The 17929-nt window shown below is 47.3% G+C and overlaps 2 protein-coding genes across 4 annotated transcripts; one reads left to right on the top strand and one right to left on the bottom strand.

Moving 5' to 3' along the window:
- Window positions 1-255: 255 nt before the first annotated feature.
- USP5 (ubiquitin specific peptidase 5) lies at window positions 256-14277 on the bottom strand. 2 transcript variants are annotated; one of them, XM_081309035.1, is made up of 20 exons: window positions 14033-14277; window positions 10838-10963; window positions 10382-10448; window positions 10063-10196; window positions 9766-9911; window positions 9313-9497; window positions 8781-8875; window positions 7734-7927; window positions 6966-7037; window positions 6339-6426; window positions 6090-6215; window positions 5195-5348; window positions 4931-5105; window positions 4256-4344; window positions 3191-3313; window positions 2488-2631; window positions 2261-2406; window positions 1892-2045; window positions 1520-1604; window positions 256-903 (listed from the first exon to the last, which is right to left on the bottom strand). In XM_081309035.1, the coding sequence occupies exons 1-20, from the start codon at window positions 14141-14143 to the stop codon at window positions 810-812; spliced, it is 2508 nt and encodes an 835-aa protein (XP_081165161.1). In that variant the 5' UTR covers window positions 14144-14277; the 3' UTR covers window positions 256-809. The 2 variants fall into 2 exon arrangements, with proteins under 2 accessions (XP_081165161.1, XP_081165160.1); XM_081309034.1 differs by having other exon boundaries at window positions 3122-3313; window positions 14033-14268.
- CDCA3 (cell division cycle associated 3) lies at window positions 13204-17035 on the top strand. Of its 2 annotated transcripts, none has more exons than XM_081309040.1 (6): window positions 13204-13214; window positions 15285-15453; window positions 15681-15810; window positions 16169-16462; window positions 16600-16700; window positions 16832-17035. In XM_081309040.1, the coding sequence occupies exons 2-6, from the start codon at window positions 15334-15336 to the stop codon at window positions 16985-16987; spliced, it is 801 nt and encodes a 266-aa protein (XP_081165166.1). In that variant the 5' UTR covers window positions 13204-13214; window positions 15285-15333; the 3' UTR covers window positions 16988-17035. The 2 variants fall into 2 exon arrangements, with proteins under 2 accessions (XP_081165166.1, XP_081165165.1); XM_081309039.1 differs by lacking the exon at window positions 13204-13214 and adding an exon at window positions 15039-15073.
- Window positions 17036-17929: the final 894 nt, after the last annotated feature.

The raw sequence follows: 17929 nt of genomic DNA, 5'->3' as shown, positions 1-17929 counted from the left end.
ACTTAGGCCTCTTCCTGTGACTGCCATAAGGAAGGGCTCTTTACCCCTTTTTTTCCTTTGTGCTCTGCATTTTTTTTTTTTTGTCACTTTATTATAGTTCCCAACCTCACACTCAATTTTCCAAGAATTTTAAAGCTAGTGACAAGTAGAAAAATGTCTAGGAGCTGGGGAGGAGCAAGAGTTTCTGAATCTGGTCCCCTGGACAATCATCTTCCCCAGCAAGATAAGTCTCCCCCAAGGTAACAAACAGGACAGTTTAGCCATTGTATTTTTATTCACATCGTGTATTTTGGCATTTTTCAGAGGACAGGGAAGAGACAGGGTGTGGGAAAGACTGAGGCAGGAGGGCAAGGGGGGGTCCCCATTTCCCTCATATCCCTCCTTGCCCAACCACACAGGAGAAAACACATAGAAGGGGAAGCACAGGTGCTCCCCTCCCCTGGAAGAGGATGCACAAAGCTACACCCACTCGCAGACACAAATAAGACCCCTCCCCCTACACCAGGGGCTGGGCAGGGTTACACAGAAGTAGAGCACTGTGAATTGAAGGGGCAGGGGAAGCCAACAGAGTCTCCTTACAGACAGGTGGTCAGCCCCCTCCTGTCCCCTTCCCACTCTATCCCCAAAGTCTATCGAATGCCCCTCTGCTTTGCTTGGCCATTCTCCTATGGCCTCCAGCTTCTTCCCTGCTGCTGGGGACAAAAAGAAAAAGGGTACAGAGCAGGGGGCTGAAGTTCATCCCTCAGCCCCTGTCCCTCATACCAGGTGGTTTGTCCCCTGCCCTCAGTGGTAAGGGGTGAGAGCAGGTTTTAGCTGGTCACTCTCTGGTAGAAGTAGATATAGCCCAGGTCCTTGGGTGGCTTCTCAGAGGCACACACTTTCTGGTCATTGTAGATCACCCATCTGATGGGGTAGAAGGGACAGAATAGGATGAACAAACTGGGCACTCCAAGTTGCAAAAACTTCATCTCTCAGCCATGACATCTGGAGGTAATCCTGGAGCAAGGCTCCCAACATTCTCTGCCTGGATCTCCATATCTATTGTCCAGCTGCTACTAGTCTGAAGGGAGCTTCCTAATCTCATAACAAGGGTCATTTCCTCTATTTGATATATTCAGCTCCTCTAGTCTCCTTTTAACCCCCACCCCAATTCCTATGAGGCAGGGGGTCAGAAAACTTTCTCTAAGCCAGGCAGTCAATATTTTTGGTTCTGCAGGTCACCTAATCTCTGATACAACCACTCAATTTTCCTGCTGCCATATGAAAATGGCCACAGGCAGTAATACATAAAAAAGCACACAGCTATGTCTAGTTAAACTTCATTTATACAAGCAGGTGGCCTGATTTAGCCCATGGGCTGCAGTTTGCTTGTCTCTGACAAAAGACATTCTCTCCATCTCAGGTGTATTCATGCTCCCTCAGGGAATCCTTTACCTCTCCCATATACATGCTAGGGATTTCCAGGTTATCCTTCCTCATTCCCATCACCACTTCTCCATTCACACTGCCAGCCCCTCACCTGCCTTCCTTCTTGATGTGGCAGACGTAGTGACCACACATGGTAGAGGTGCCCATGTGACTAATGAAGGCAAAAAGCTGATACTCTAAGGAAGAAGATAGAAGGCAGAAGAGAAATAGGAGCGTGACCCTTGACAGTCCAAAATATATAACAGATCAAATTCAGGACAGGAGTTTTAGGGGACATGGGGTGTATCCTGGGCCAAAGTCTATCTCAGCCTCCTGGAATCCCACCCTCATAAGTTTCTTTAGTGGAAAGAAGCTTCTGACCCCTTGGATCTAAGGAAAGCAGAGCTGCCTTAGAATGAGGAACCTGGTATAGCAGAGTGGCTAGTTTCCACCAAGGTTTGTCCTGTTTCCTGGGAATACTCACTTCCAGGACCATCCCGGACTTTGGGTCCCACTGGCACAGACTCAGAGATGGAGTCAGCAGCTGAGCGGCCTTCCGAGATGTCCATGGCAGCTTCTGCATCTAGGTCATCAATGTGACTGAAGATCCAGTCCACAGCCCGTTCTAAACTGTTGTTCTTGGAGAGGAGGGAAGTGTTATTTTTCCTAAAAAGTTCTGGGGCAAGGATACCAACAGTGAGGGGAAGCCTTAGTTCCTACTTTGCAGCCACACAAGAGGGCACCCAGCCTTGGCTGCATTACACTTGTCCTTGGTCCTATTCGACAAGTATGAACTTCAATCCCACCACTTTGTCCACAGAGACTTCAAGTTTTTAGCTAGAACAGTCCATACCGTGGCCCGCAGAGCTTTCAGGGCCTGGTCCCTTGAGAAGCCCATAGAGACAATGGTGGTCACACAGTCCTCTGGTGGGGGATCAGCTGCTGCACTTGTGGAGCCAGGCCCACTGGAGCCAGGCAAGATGAGAGGGTTTGCAAAATCTGTGAATGTGAAGGGGTTGAAGTTTCTGGGGGAGGATGGAGGTCCTACCCTGCCACCCAACCATGTACCCACCGGTCTACCTGGATCATCCATGTGTGACATGACCCAGTTCATGGCGGCCTCAGCCCCACTATTGCCCGTGTAGTAGACAGCTTTGCGGCAGGCATCCATAGGAAAACCCATTTCCACCAACTGTATGATGACCGATTCGTCCAACATGGGTGCTGTAGTGGGGAATGGTGGGCTCAGTAACCTGACTTCTTAGGCCACTATTTCTATTTGCCCCTCTTCCCTCCCACACATCAGGCCCCTAGTGTTCTCCCAATCAACCATTCCATGTATTTTTCTTCCATGGACTGGTACCTGATCCCAAAACTAAAATGACTACGCAATATAATGTGGGCCTGGTATCTCAAAGACTATTGATTTCTTGCCCATTCTCACAGAATGGGTACCATTTCTGGAGCATGATTTCCCCACCCTACTAAAACCAAGGAGGTAACAAGAGTAGAAAAACAATCAGTGCTATTGCCATCCACAATGAATGAGGATGTGGACGGGAGTACTCCAGTTTCCATGTCCATCCAAAGAGGGCAGAAAAAATATGAAAGGGAGGACATGAGAAACACAAAGGACAGGGCCAGAGGAGGCAGGCAGAGAAGCCCCCCAACAATCAGCAAGGTAGAGAGACAGGCAGGAAGAAGAGTCACTAACATGTTGGAGAGGAGAAGTGAGGGGAGCAGAAGGAGTCTTCGTCTTCGTTGCCATAGAAACCAAGGCTACCTTTGGGCTCATCCGGAGTGACCAGGGGTGGGGCAATGTCAGGCAGCTCCTCCTCTCCTGGCTGCAGCCCTGTACCCCTCAATTGGGAGATGTCTAGCTCCTCTGGCATCTCAATGGACACATCTACAATTAGAAGGGCAAGAAAAGGACCACCTCAGCAGCTCCTTGAGGCTCACTTGTAAAGGCACTTCGCAAACCTCTGCCTATATCCTGGAATTACTCTGAAATGAGGGACTGCTAAAAGCAGTACCAACTTTGGAATTGCAATGTAACATAAATACTAGTGAGTCCAGGAGTCGGGAGGGCTGGATTCTAGTCTTAGATCTACCACTGTGACTAAAGACAAGGCAGGGGCTCTGGCTTGTGAGACAAAATGACTGTACTGCTGTGGGTCTTAACTTCTTTATCTAGAAACTGAAGGTAAAACAGCAGTCTTCAAGTTATGGCAAGGGACTTGTTAAGAGTCATGAGAATTAACTGTTTCAAGATTATCAAAATGAAAACATCTTATCAATTATAAGACCAAAACCAAAAAGAAGTTTTAGTTGTAAATCATAACTATGAAGTCAAAGTTGTGTGTGTATGTGTGTGTGTGCGCGCGCACGCACAAGCGCAGTACTAAGGATTACTCAGAGGTACTCTCCTACTGAGCTATATACCCAACCCTTTTTATTTTTTAATTTTGAGACAGAATCTAAGTTGCCAAGGTTAGCCTCAAACTTGTTATTCTCCCACTTCAGCTTCCCCAAGTCAAGTTGCTGGGATTATAGGAGTGTACTACCATATTACCATATTCAGCTAACTACTTTTTTTTTTTTTTGGTGCAGTGCTAGGAATGGAACCCAGGACCTTGAGCATGCTAGGCAAGTCCTCTACCACTGAGCTACACCCCCAGCCCCAAATTAGTCTTTTAATAGTTTTAGTCAATACTTTTCAAACTAAATACATTTTGAAATATCTAAGATAATTTTTTTCCCCATTGAGAAATACTAGTTTATATGTACTAAGGTCTTCTTTCTTTCTCTAGCATTTTCTCCTTCACCACCCTCATACCAGCCACCATACCCAGTTTCTTGGGCACCCAGTCTAAGCCGAAGGTGAACTTCTTGATCTGGATGACCAGGTAGTCAGGGAATGAGGCAAACCGTGTGGTCCTAGGGAAGAGAGAATATGATGGAACCCAGAGACCCCAGGGCTCTCCTCTCTTGAAACTCCTACCCTGGGGCTTGGCCTCTCCTGAATAGAGTCCCAGAAAATGTTCCACACTCCTCCTCCTCCCCTAGGCAGGCATCTAGTTCCAGCAGCAAAGGAACTGTAGAAGCCAGAAGGAGGGCTGTTTTGTTGGCAAGTGCAGCAAAGGCCTGGGGGCTGAATCCCTGAGACTGAAGCATTCCTTTAATCTTAGGCCTGTGTCAGAGACCATTTGCTGGAAGTCCAAATTCTGCCCAGAGCTGATACTAAGTGCCTGTGCTCTGTCATAATAGAGGAAGGAAATACAGAGAGGCCACACTGGAAAAAGACTCTACTACAAAGGAAGAGGGACTAGTGGTATAGGATGAGGTAACAGAGTTCATCACCCATGTCTATCCTTGTCAGGATCTACTGGTTCCCTTGACTAATTCCTCAGATTCAACCCTGAGATCCAACCGTAAGGATTAAAAAATAGCCAAGAGGCAGATATGTTTTTAGGAATTACTCTGCCACAGGCCTGCAGCCTAAGCCCAGGCCAAAAGGACTTACTTGACAGCTACTGACTTGGCCTGCAAGGCCGTGCTCCAGAAGTCATCCACCTGCTCAGGAGCCCCATAGGCCTCCAGGCAGGAGCTGAAGGGCACCTGAGCACGAACCAGTTCTGGCAATGGCACCTTCTCCTCTTCAGCTTGCCGCTTCTTCTCCTCATACTCTAGAAGCTCCTCTGGTGAAGAGAATCAGATAGTAGGTTCTTAGAGGATGCTGCCTCTTTGCCTTCATCTATACCAAGGCCTAGCAGAACAAGCAACCCACCTTTGTTAAGGGCTGAATCCATGGGCACGGGCAGCTGCATAATGTAGTCAACTCGTTGGGTGTACTTAACCTTCTCTGTGGCCAGGCACTTGATCTTTTCCTCCACCAAGAAGCGGAACACTTCATTAGGATTTTCAGAGCTCCGGCAATTCCTCTATGGGAAAAAGGCAGGGTAGGGAGGTGTGGGAAGCCAAGGAACAGAACAACCTTGGTTCACTGGGAGAGGGAAATGGATGGAAGATGACTATTTGTGGGCATGGGGATGCAAGAGGAGAGTAAAAGCCTCCCTTAATTAAACATCTTCTTGACCCAATTCTGACCCCATCATAGCATTGTGGGACTGTATTGGAAGGTGCTTATATTTTTCTTTTTGTGGTACTAGGGACTGAACCTAGGGGCAGTCTACTGCTAAATTATGTCCCTACCCTTGTTTATTTTTGAGACAGAGTCTCACTAAGTTGCTGATGCTGGCTTTGAGATCTTCCTGCCTCAGCCTTGCTGCATTGCTGTGATTACAGGTGTGAGTCACAACTCCCAGCTAGGTGCTTTTCTGTCATTTTCTTTTCTTCTTTTTTGCAATGCTGGGGATTGAACCCAGCTAGGCAAGGGCTCTACCACTGAGCAATACCTGTAGACTGCTTGGGCCATTTTCTTTGGGTCTATCCTCAATTAGACTACAAGCCCATCAAGGGTAAGGATTATCACTTGTCTTGACTATTCTCCTCAGGAACAAACACTACTCGTAGGGCAGGCTCAGTGCAAGATTGTCAGGTTACAGGGATAAGACTGGGTTGATGTAGACAAAGGAAAGGATGGGCAAGAGGGAGTGAGAGTGAACTGAAGGCAGAGTGAAGGAATGTGAAGTGTGGACCCTTTGCCATCTTTCAGCCCTTACCTCCACCATGTTGATAAGGTGAAGGAAAAATTCCTGGGCATCCTGCTGCCGATTGGTGGAGAACTCGGGGTGGCCCTTGCCAATGAGGGCCTTGAACATCCGAGGGGCAATGCCATCTTGAACTTCCTAGGAAGAGCCAGGACAGGGACTGAGCTGGGGCTGAGGCCTTCAAGTGGCCTTCTTTAGACATCTCCTAAACCTATATCCCCCAAATTCCAGATTCTGAAAGTGACAAAATCCCAAACTTACCTTTTGTTCTGGCACCTGCTCCCCATCACCGGACTCTGGTGCTGGCTTGGAATACTCTCCCGAAAGAAGGCCATGGCCCAACTTGGCCCTGTGTTAATAGCCAAGGAAACCATTTAGCCTCAGTCAACTGGAGGTTCTCACAGCTATCTTTATCTTTTCCTCCCCAATTCAACCCTGCTCATGGACTTCCTTAGACAACTCTCAAGAATGTGGGGGGAAAAAAAAGGCATAGGAACCCAGCTCAAGGCAGACAACATGTTCAAAAGCAGTCACCCAAAACCTTATACTATCTAGAGGCTCAACTGCTGCCCACCCTAGATGGTCATAGAAGAGAAAGAAGACATATTGGCCAGGCATGGTGGTACATGCCTGTAATCCCAACAACTTGGGAGGCTGAGGCAGGATGATTTCAAGTTCAAAACCAACCTCAGTGACTTAGTAAGGCCCTAAGCAAATCAGCAAGACCCTGCCTCAAATAAATAATAAAAAAGGCTGGGGGTGTGGCTTAGTGGTAAGGTACCCCTGAGTTTAAAGCCCAGTACCAAAAAATAAAAAAAAGCAAGCAAGCAAGCAGGCACATAGGCTGTGACTCTCAAATGCCTTTATACACAGGACCTGACTACATACACCTGGGTGCTGAAGTCCTGGGTAGGGTCTGTCGGGGCATTCTGGAAGATCTTCTCCAGCTTATCCACGTACCTAAGGGTCAAAGGAAGATAACTGGAGGGACATCTAACCCAAGAATTGAAGAAAAGGGAAGGGAACAATTTATCTACTAACTCTATGAACAGGCTCAACCCAAAGTGGGGAATTACTGTGGTTAACTCCCCAGCAACTTGTCCATTCTCCCTTTCTCAACTAAATCAGCATGAGTGTCCTCCAAGTTACTCTTCCCTGGCTCCTCCCTGAGATAAAGCCAGGGAAGGGAGAAGGCAGCCTGGAATTAGGATAGAGTTTATATTCTATTGGACAGAACTTGTCAACACATTCTAAGCTCTCACATTCTGTTTCCCAATTAGATAGTAAACTTGTTTATGCTAAGAATCTGCCTTTCTTCTACATTAATGTCTTAAGCTCTCCTCTCTCCCCCCATGTCCATGTTAGGTGTTCATCTGATGTCACTGCCTAAAATAAAGATCACCTGCTAACCCTTGAGGCCATCAGAAGGCCACGAGATTTGGTGTTCTACATTATCAGTAATGGATGTGTGTGTTGGGGCAGTTCTAAAACTTGCTCTCCTCACAGCACACCACCAATAGAAACTATTTAAGACTGAGATCAAATACACAGGTACTGAGGGCAGCTGAAGAAGAGTATGCCCAGAGGTTAGTAACCAGGAGAAGAGTTGGGAATGTTAAGCAAACGGGTCAGTAGTGGGGAGAGGGAACCACTCACTTCCTCTGGAAGTCAGGGATGCTGAAGAGCACCTGGACCACTGAGTTGAGGTAGCAACTGTTACCCAGATTCCGGATGCCTGTGTAGCCGGGCCCAAAGAGGGGCTTAAGTGGCACACCTGACTCCTGGATCAGCTCCCATTCACCAATCCGCTGGTTCATATCTATCTCCAACTCAGTCATCGTCTTGTCCGTCTATATGGGAAGTGACACTTTAGACCAGATGAGAACTCAGCCCTGTATTTTTTTACACTGATCTCTCAGAGTTTAGGATGACACCCAGCTATAATGCAGAATTATTGGAATTATGGACTTCATCAGGGAGGCATGTTGAGTTATCAACCAATCCAAGTTTTGGAAGGCCACAGGTAACAATCCCAGAGGCTGTCATCAGACCTCTGCTTGAATGAGAGAATGAAATGAGTAAGACTCCTTCTATCTAAAATGGTTTTTCCATTCTAAAGTTACTCCTACTTGCCCTTCAGATTGTCATTTGAGGAGCACATCTTTAGGGAGAGGGAAATATCCCTGATTCCCTAGACTATGCCAAGTTCCCTTGCTCTAAAGTATTGCAGTATACTACCCTCACTTCTCTTTCACAGCACCCATCAGTTTAATTATTCACTTATTTGTGTATGTAACTAATGCCTACCTTTCCTTCTGGAATATAAATCTATGAAAACTTGGACCACACTTGTATTATCATAGTGACTAGCACACAGTAGCTACTCAGTAGCATTCACAGAATAACTAGATTGTAATGTATTCCATTGTTGTCATGTATTTTAATTTAAAAAAAAACTAAATAATTCTAGAAGGTTCTTCAAGGGGCTAGGGATATAGCTCAGTGGTAGAGCACTTGCCTAGCATGTGCGAGGACCTGGACTCAATACTCAGGACCAAAAAACAAAATATATATATATATATATAAAGTTCTTCCAGGGAGGCCCACATATATGGGGACTGGGTTAATTGTGGAAGCTCTGTCCAAAACCCCCCTCAGCCTCAGGCAGAAATTAAAAGAATTGGAAGCTAATGAGGATCTCACCTTCTGCATCTTCAGCATGTCAATGCCGAAGTGGGACAGGTGCTCAGCCAGGCTGGGGTCCAGGACCATATCATCCTCATCATATGAATACACATCTAGAACAGGAGACAGACATGGAGTCAGGGGATGTGGATGAGGGTAGCGTGGCCACCCACCCCATCTCCTTTCCAGAGGGGCCTTGGTCAGATAGAAGGACAGTCTGTAAGGGTTACTCTCTTGGCTCCCAAGAATATTAGTGAGGTCACAAGTCCTTTTGGGATAAGCTGTCATGATGATGGAGTGAAACAGGGTGAGGATTGAAATTAAGTGTGATTCTAACTCTATTCCTGTAGCATAAGGTACTAGGATAAGTTTGGAAGAATAATCAATAAATAAAGATAGTTAACTTTAGGAAGCAGACTAGGATTTGTGAGGGAGTGTTGATAATTTACAGTATTTTAATTTTTATAAAGAGAATGCATTTGTGCATTATTAATACCATACAAAATGAGTAATAATTGAAAAATTAAGTGGAGAAGGGGGAGAATAATACCAGCTCCATCAGGTGTGATGGTCCCCAGCTTGACAGCTAATGGGTAGCCTGTCTCCCTATAGTGCTCCACAGCATGGTTGTTGCCCCCACTGCCATCAAAGTAACGTCGGCCACAGAGGATGGAGCCATCTGTCAGGTTGAGCCACAGGTTCTCTCTCATATCACACTTGGAGCACTTCCAGCCACTACCCAGGAAGAAGAAAGTTAGCTAAAATATGGGTCAGGGATATATGGGACTGGTAGGGAGAGAAGACTCTACAGGCTCCCTGTCAGTCCAAGAACCCACTCTTCTCCTCTCCTTTGGATGTCCCCAGCTTTTTTTTTTTCCCACCGTCCCCCAAGTCTCCCTCCCTGTCCCACTCCCTAGCCTCTCTCCCACCAGATCCCCCAAAGGGTAGACTCTTTGCCCTTGCTCTGGGGGTTGTGCCCAGAGGTAGAGGGGCCAGGCCTCACCAGGGAGGGATCCGAGCAGGGTTGTCCAACTGCTTGAGGTTGAAGGCATGCTTAGATACCTGCCGAACTTCCCCATCCCAGGCCTGTACCTCCTGCTTTCGGGAGGCTGAGTCAGCTGAGAGTAGGGCCTCTACTGCACTGGTCACCTGGGTGAAGCAGAGGGTCAGACAATACCGAACCCCTGCCTGACATGCTGCTTTCCCACTTGGTCTTCAGCTTTGTCAGTGTTGCCCAAGCCACCACTACTCCAGCCCTTCTTGCCCTAGCATCTTTGGTGGGAAGGGAAGACATTCATACCCGATCTCTGACAATGTCAGGTAGCCCCCCCAACCCATCCCGGGCAATCTCCAGGTAATCTGGCAAAATGACAATCTTCACATCCTCGTCATATTCAAACTTCTCCTCGGTGAGGTCAAATCCGCCTTCAACACCTGGTGGGACAGGGAAAAAGAGGGAGAGTAGGGCAACCACTACAAGTCAATGCCCCTCCTTCAATACAGCACTTTACTTTGTCCCTTCCAGAGCTCTAGAGCCACTGTTCAGACCCACAGCTTTTCTAGTACCACTGAGAGCGTGAAAGACCAACTTGGGAGACTAGGACTGCAGTGGAGCTCACCAATAGCCAGCCGGGTAGGCTTCTTACGCGGTGGGTCACCAGTGCCTGCAGTAGTGTCCTCTTCTTTCTACAATGAAGGGCAAGGGCAGGATCAGCAATGAGCACCAGGGACAAAACAAATGGGGAAGATGGAGAGAATTTAGTGGTTAATCTTTGAATGGACTAAAGCTAAAAAACATTTGTGCTTTTTTTGGTGTGTGTGTGTGTAATTATAAATGAACAGAATGCCTTTATTTTGTTTATTTTTATGTGGTGCTGAAGATCAAACCCAGTGCTTCATGCATGCTAGACAAGGTCTCTGCCACTGAGCTACAGTCCTAACCCATTTGTGCCAAGATTTAATGACATAAACAAAAGTAGGTGAAAGAGAGAAACTGAGGCCAACAGGGGGGTCAGAATCAAACAGATTCAAAATGAGTACCCTATGGAAAGTGTCTTATCCTAGCCTGGGCTTACCGGGCGCCGGGTCCGACGGAGGTGTAGGTAGACGCGCTGGCCAGTCTTATTAAAATGTCTCTCCACATACTGTTTCCCAAAGCCCAGGAATGTGTTCATACAGATGTAGAGGCCACCCTCAGACTCCTGCAGAGCACGAGGCAAGGAAGGAAACACAAGGAGGATGAAGCCTGGCCAGGTGGGGAAACCAAGGACATGGAGTCAGAAAATGCTGGTTTCCAGAAAGGTTTCTGTTTTCTTAATACTGTGGGGCCCTTGGCAACTTATTTAGCCTTTTAGGACTTTACAGGAGATGGCTGAGATTCTCCTCCATTTCCTTCTGTGACTGTGGTAACAGCCAACAAGGACACCAAGAAGCTGAGTAACATTTCTCAGTTACCATTGACCTTTCCCCCCCCCCCTTTTTTTTCTTTTTGGGTACTGGGGATTGAACTCAGGGGCACTCAACCACTGAGCCATATCCCATCCCCAGCCCTATTTTGTATTTTATTTAGAGACAGGTTTTCACTGAGTTGCTTAGTGCCTCACTTTTTTGAGGCTGGCTTTGAATTCATGATCCTCCGGCCTCAGCCTCCCAAGCCACTGGGATTACAAGTGTGCGCCACTTTGCCCAGCTTCCCTCTTTTTTTTTTAAGTACCTTTATTTCATTTATTTATTTATTTATTTATTTATTTATTTTTTATGTTGTGCTGAAGATCAAACCCAGTGCCTTCCATGTGCTAGGCAAGCACTCCACCACTGAGCTACAACCCTAGCCCCTCATCTGACCTCTTGCTCCTCCTTTGGGCTTTGGAGCCCAATAATCACACAGGATACCCTTCATCTCTTTCCTAGGGCCAAGAGTTCTAGAAAATAAATGGGGATCAAACAATGTAGGCTTCCAGGGCCAGGGATTATACTCAGAGGGAAAAGGGGTCCTTTTCTTGGGAAAGGAAAGATGTCAGATGCTGGGACACCACAACAAACTTTATCTGATCTCCATAACTTGGAAAACCTTTCACACTGGAAAAACAGAAATTCCAGCACAGAACAATACACCTGACCCTGAGTTTTCTAAGAGCCTAGACCTTTCCTTTCCCATACTGACCAGGAAAACTGAACACTGTTCCATACTATTGAGTCCTTCCTTTCCTCTCCTGCTGAAGCCTGGCTCCAGGGAACCATGCCTTGTTTGAGATTCACAGCTAAACCTGAACCTGTCTAGTAAGGCCAGGAAGTCCAGCATTCTACAGCCACCAGCCCCCAACTCCTGCCCTCTGACCAATAAGATCCCCACTGAAATTCAACTTCCAACAACAAAGCCATCCCCCTCTGAGAACAATTTAGCAATACTTGCTGAAACAGCTAGAACACATACAACCCAAGAAGAACAAGAGAAGATAAGTGTCTACCCCTCAAAGCTGAGCAAGTCTACAAAGGCCTTTGTAAACAAGAGTGCTGGAGAAGGTGGGAGAGGGAACTGGAAAAAATAGTGTCTTGCCTCAGTTACAAGTCTTTGAGCAACAGGCATCCTCTAGCTGAAATAAAATTTCTCTGCTCTGATATTAAATAAAGGGCACTGTCTAAGTTTGTTCTTGGGCCCATCAATTGTTCTGTATCACTTCCTACGATGCTATTGCTGCAATGTTCATAAAACAAATAGAGCATCTCTAACAGGAAGGTCAGCTAAGCCTTCTTTTTATTATGACTTGAAGATAACCAAATATGCTAGAAGTTGGTTAGTAAACTAGGCCACACTGAAGATATTCTGACTTGGAATGAAAAAGGAAAAAATGTCAGAAAATTAGAAAAAAAACTTTTTTTTTTTTGTATTAAGCAAAGAAGTTACTAAGGAGAGAGAGAAAAAAGAGAGAATTAAGTATAAAGAGGGACCCACTGACTTTTACCATCTGCTGGTAATTAAGAAAAACCTTTCCCTCCTGGGAGGACAGTGGGAGCTCCTAAATGATTAAACTCTTCAGTTGGAAATAAAAGATGATGGTTTACCATGAATTGGGAACCCTGGAGCTCTGCTCCAAGCATCTTTTTTTACCTCTGCCAAACCCAGACTTCAGAGAAGCAGCACAATATCTGGCCCGGATCAAAATCCAGCAACCAAGCAAACCACAAATCACAGTGATGGTTGTGAACTGGGCCTCATATCATGCTGCTATACTCAGCACTGGTGATGAATTAATGAAGCCTTTCTACTCTGACTTGCAGTTTTCAAGCCATGAGCTGGTCTGGCTGAACACCCTGGGCAGGGCCCAGCAATGGCTTAAGGGGAGGGGTGGTGAGGGGGGCGGATCCCAACCAAGCTGCTGCCCTCTCTGTTCAGGCCTGGAGGCTAGTCTCAGGTTGACGGTGACAGAGGAAGGCAGAAGAGCAGGAAGGGAGGTAACGGGTGGGATCTTGCAAAACGTGAAGCACAGTGTGGGTGGCGGCTTTGTCTAAGTAGACAAGAGTGGGAGCAGGATGGGAAGGGAGCCCTAACATCCTCCAAGAAAGAAAGCATCCCTGTAGGAATACTTTAAAAGGGATTCTCTCAACTCCCTGTGATGGGCGGGGAGGGGGGAAGAGAGGGGGCTGCAGCCTAGTTCACTTCAAAGGAGAAAGAACTAAAGCTTTCCTTTTTCCTCTCTTCCCTACCACTAATGACCCACCTCCCCGCCCCCTATCCATATTAGCCATGGGTGGAGGCTAACTCCGTCTTCCTCAGAATCGGTTTTCTTCACAGCCCATTTCCAGACTATTAGCCGCTTCCAACTGCAGTCCCCACCTTCTCAACCCCAACCCCGGCCCAGAACATTGGGGAGTCTCCCCCATCCCTCCGACATGAAACTACAAAACCCGGAGAGCCGTGCGCGACAGGCAGGGCCAACTCCCAGGTTTTCGCAAGGGGCCGATGGAGGATGTAGTCCGACCATTGGGTTGCAACCCTGGCTTAAAACGACAACGAGGGCAGTGAGCAACTACAATGCCCACAGTGCTCCACGAGACCCGAAGCGGGCGAGGCGAGCACGGCGGCTTCCGGGAGCGGTAGTCACAGGACAGACCCATCTAATGAAAAGCAATGGCAAAAGAGGAGCGTGGGAGACTACAAATCCCAGGGTGCATCGCAGGGAGGCGGTAGCGCAAGCCTTGCAGGCCCCGGCAGAATGACCAGGGCGATGGAAGGAAGTCGTGTTCTCTGCGGGTATGGGAAGTGGGCTTACCGGCGTGTCGAAGGAGAAGGCGCACTCGTCTTTGTGGACCCGGTCTCCAGCCTTGGGGACCCGGATAGTCGGTAACACTGACAGCAGCGCCTCCTCACTCAGCTCCGCCATGACACCGGCAGCAGCTCCTCCACACACGGCGGCTCCCACCGTTCCCAGTCCCCCACCCCTGCTCTCCCGTCCAATGAGCACTACTCGTTAGGTGCATGCGCTGAAGGCAAGACGCGCGAGAATGGCAGTTGGAGGCAGCCAGCCTGCTAGCGCTCCGCCCTCTGCCCTACTCTTGGCTAACGCCAATGAAAAGCGCTCCTAATGCAATTGATGGTCAAAAGGACCAATCCCACTCTTCCAGGGTAGGAGCGCAAGTAGAGCAGCCAGGTGGTCTCCAGAGTTGCGACTGCTCGGACACGGGGACCCTTGCAGTTCCTTCGCATGAAGAGCCGAAACCGACGGTTGTTTAAACCTCTCCACTTCTGAAACTTTCCTGGGGTTTCGTCCAATCGGAAAGTAGAAGGGTGGTTGTTTTCTTGGTATTTGAACAGAAGGTCTCCAATGAGGCGGAGTTTGAGAGGGTTAACGTGAGTGATAACTCCGTCAACCAATAAGGATTACCGTCTCGTCTCAGGAAAACCACCATAACTATCTGAATTTGTGAATAATAACGTAATCATTCATGGTTCTATTTTATTTAATAAAGTCATTTGTGTTTAAAACTAGAGGTCTCCGTGAAGACTGGCATTAATCAAAATTTCACCACGTACAGCTCCCAGACCGATAATAAAAAAAAGTCCCCACCTACCAAGGAGGCGTCACCCTTGGGCAAACCAAGCCCTTTCCTCCGCAGTCCTCATGATAGACATCCTCATAGACCAATGGCTTCCTTCTTTGGGGGCGGGTCTCATAGAGCAAGCCTATGGGAGCATACGTCGAAACAGCCAATAGAGTAAGGGTGAGGGGCGTGGCGGGAAGTTTGAAACTCCTAGCTTCGGGAGTTGAGTCTGGCGCTTGCTTGTGTGCACCCAAAAGTCCAGTTGGGGCCCGGTAAGTGATTTGAGTAAATTAATGAATAAGTTAGAAGATCCGGCAGACCCTGAATGAGTCCTTTTCTAAACGACTCATAGAGTAGTCATTACCCTGCAGAGGCCTCTGGGCCAATGACTAGGAAGTTCCTCAGCTGGAAAAATTGAGTGATTTGGAGTCAGAGGTCCGACATGGTCGCAGTAAGAGCTGAGACCTGAGTCACTTTTCACAGGCATCCTCTCCTCTACCCTTGCCGGGCCCTGCCCCCGCCCCTAGTGAAGATGGGCTCAGCCAAGAGCGTCCCAGTCACTCCAGCGCGGGCTCCACCGCACAACAAGCATCTGGCTCGAGTAGCGGACCCTCGTTCACCTAGTGCCGGCATTCAGCGCACTCCCATCCAGGTACTCGGCCATCATGAAAAAGGTGGAGAAACTGAATCCTTGGGCCTCTGCCTAACCTGATTCTGGGAGAGCCCTCATACCCCCACCCCACCGGAGACATTTTCTTACATGCTCATTCTGCATGGGGTAGGTTGAATGTCTGAGAGCCTTAGCAATTCCTGCCTGGAAAATGGGGAGGAGATAAGAAAATCAGGGCCCAGACTTGTTCTAGCCTATTGTCCTGACAGGTGGAGAGCTCCCCACAGTCAAGCCTACCAGCAGGAGAACAGCTGAAATGTCCAAAACAGGCCCTGGACTCAGATCCCCGCTCACCTACTCTTGGCATTGCACGGACACCTATGAAGACCAGCAGTGCAGGTAAATGTTGGACCCAGGGAGTGTTGATGAGGCCATCCTTTATTATTCTTGGGTGGAGTCAAGGTGATGAAGCCATCCTTTCAGGACTTTTTTTTTTTTTTTTTGGAGCAGGGGGAGGTGCTGGGGATCAGACTTGGGGCCTACTGCACACTCTGACACTGAATTACATCCCCAGTTTGCATCTCACTCTTATCAACATTTTGCCCTCTCACTTTGATTTCATTCTTCCCATTCCCTCAACCACCCAGACAGAAGCCCTAAGGTTCCTGTATCTTTCCCTCCTTGCTGAATGATTTGTATCATTATAAATTTGTATCCTAAAAGCAGATTACTACTTAAGTCATTTTTTTTCCTTTAGACCCTCAGAGTCCAGTAATAAGAGAGCTGAGTGAAGTATTTGAGACTGAAGCATCCAAATCAGATCCTCCCCCAGAATCTGTTCTGCCCCTGGGAGTACCTTCATCTTCTGAATTGGACTTGCCTCTGGATACCCAGTTATCCCTTGAGGACCAGGTGCTACCTTGGAACGACACTGAGCTCCCTTCCAAACAGGTGTCTTCTCAAGAGGATGCAAGACATCCCACAGAAACCCCTGTGGCCAGCCAGAGCTCAGACAAGCTCTCAAAAGACCCTGAGAGTCCTCGATCTTCAGGTATAAAATCTAAGGGCAAGGTATAGGGAAGAGAAAATAGGATAATATCCTGGGATAATGTACATGGATGAGTATGGGGAAAATAAACTGCAAGCCCCCTATTTTGAGTACTTGCTTTAACACATTACTCACCCTAGGTTCTAAGCTCAGTAGACGGAAACCAAACAAGGTCCTAGGGAGATCCCCCCTCACCATCCTGCAGGATGACAACTCCCCAGGGACCCTGACACCACGGCAGGTAAAGAGAAAGGGTGAAAGCTATTACTAAGATATCCAACATAGAGGGTGGGAGGCCCTTTTACCCAGGTCTTCCCTCTCCTGAACAACATCTATCCCCTGTTCCCACAACTCACATACTGCCTTTTGCAGGGTAAGCGACCTTCTCCCCTAAGTGAAAATGTTAGGGAATTAAAGGAAGGAGCCATTCTTGGAACTGGACGACTTCTGAAAACTGGAGGACGAGCATGGGAGCAAGGCCAGGACCATGACAAGGAAAACCAGCACTTTGCTTTGGTAGAGAGCTAGGCCCTGTGTCACCCCTATACTGGATTCACCTTGGGCCTGGTGATATTCTGTTTCCTGTCACCCCTTCTTTCCCAGGGAGACTGAGGAAAGGCTTATTTTCTTTGATTCCTCCAAAACTACCAACTCTGGGACTTAGAATTTTATCAGACTTACTTTTTGTCTTGTATATTTCTTATGTATTAAAGGAAATTATTTTAAATGATGCTTTTAAAAGACCTAAAGCTTGCAGTGGCTCTTCTGTGTGTAGAATGGCAACCTTGTATTCCCTATGTATCTCCCCACTGATACTTCTGAGTCATTTTTGCATACCTTCCTTAAGTCATGGTGTTTCCCAAGGCTCTTTCTTTGGCCCTTTTCTCTTGTTCTCTTTTAAGTGTTGACTTCTAGAACTTTAGCTATCCTTTACCTAGTTTTTGGTAACTTCTAGGTCTTTCTCTTTCTAACCCTGATCCTTATGTAGCTGCCCTATAAGCACTTTAAAGTCAATTTATCTACAATTAAATTTATGATCTTCCCCCAAAAGCTATTTCTCATTCCCTCTTCCCTGTCCTTGTGAATAGCATCTATTCATCTGCCCAATCCCAAACATTGGCCATCATATCAAATCCTTCCCTCTTAATATCCCATATCTTAGCAGTTGGTTACTAAATCTTGATAATTTTATGTCTTTTAATCTCTTCCCAGTTCCTCTCCCTTGCCCCCTGTCCTGTCACTTTTTGAGATGCTGAGGATCCAACCCAGAGCCTTGTGCATGCTAGGCAAGTACTCTGCAATTGAGTTACATCCTCAGTGCTGTCCTGTCTCTCTTGCATTTCTTGCCACATGCCTCCTACCTCGTCTCCAGAGTGCCAGACTCTCCTTCCATTCTACCAGCCTACACTGCTGTTAGAGCATTCTTTTTTAGAAGCATAATTGATCATATTCCTCTGCTCAAAACTCTTC

The sequence above is a fragment of the Spermophilus citellus genome, assembly GCF_964194105.1.
Source record: "Spermophilus citellus genome assembly, chromosome: 10".
NCBI lineage: Eukaryota > Metazoa > Chordata > Mammalia > Rodentia > Sciuridae > Spermophilus > Spermophilus citellus.
This window is presented reverse-complemented; position numbering and strand designations above follow the sequence as displayed.

Excerpts from the sequence above, each read along its gene's own strand:
- USP5 (XM_081309034.1), bottom strand. The coding sequence starts at position 14,143 with ATGGCGGAGCTGAGTGAGGAGGCGCTGCTGTCAGTGTTACCGACTATC. Across the intron at positions 10,197-10,381 it reads GCCTACCCGGCTGGCTATTG|GTGTTGAAGGCGGATTTGAC; the intron begins GTGAGCTCCACT and ends CTGTCCCACCAG. Across the intron at positions 9,912-10,062 it reads CTGACATTGTCAGAGATCGG|GTGACCAGTGCAGTAGAGGC; the intron begins GTATGAATGTCT and ends TGCTTCACCCAG.
- CDCA3 (XM_081309040.1), top strand. The coding sequence starts at position 15,334 with ATGGGCTCAGCCAAGAGCGTCCCAGTCACTCCAGCGCGGGCTCCACCG. Across the intron at positions 15,811-16,168 it reads TATGAAGACCAGCAGTGCAG|ACCCTCAGAGTCCAGTAATA; the intron begins GTAAATGTTGGA and ends TTTTTCCTTTAG. Across the intron at positions 16,463-16,599 it reads TGAGAGTCCTCGATCTTCAG|GTTCTAAGCTCAGTAGACGG; the intron begins GTATAAAATCTA and ends TACTCACCCTAG.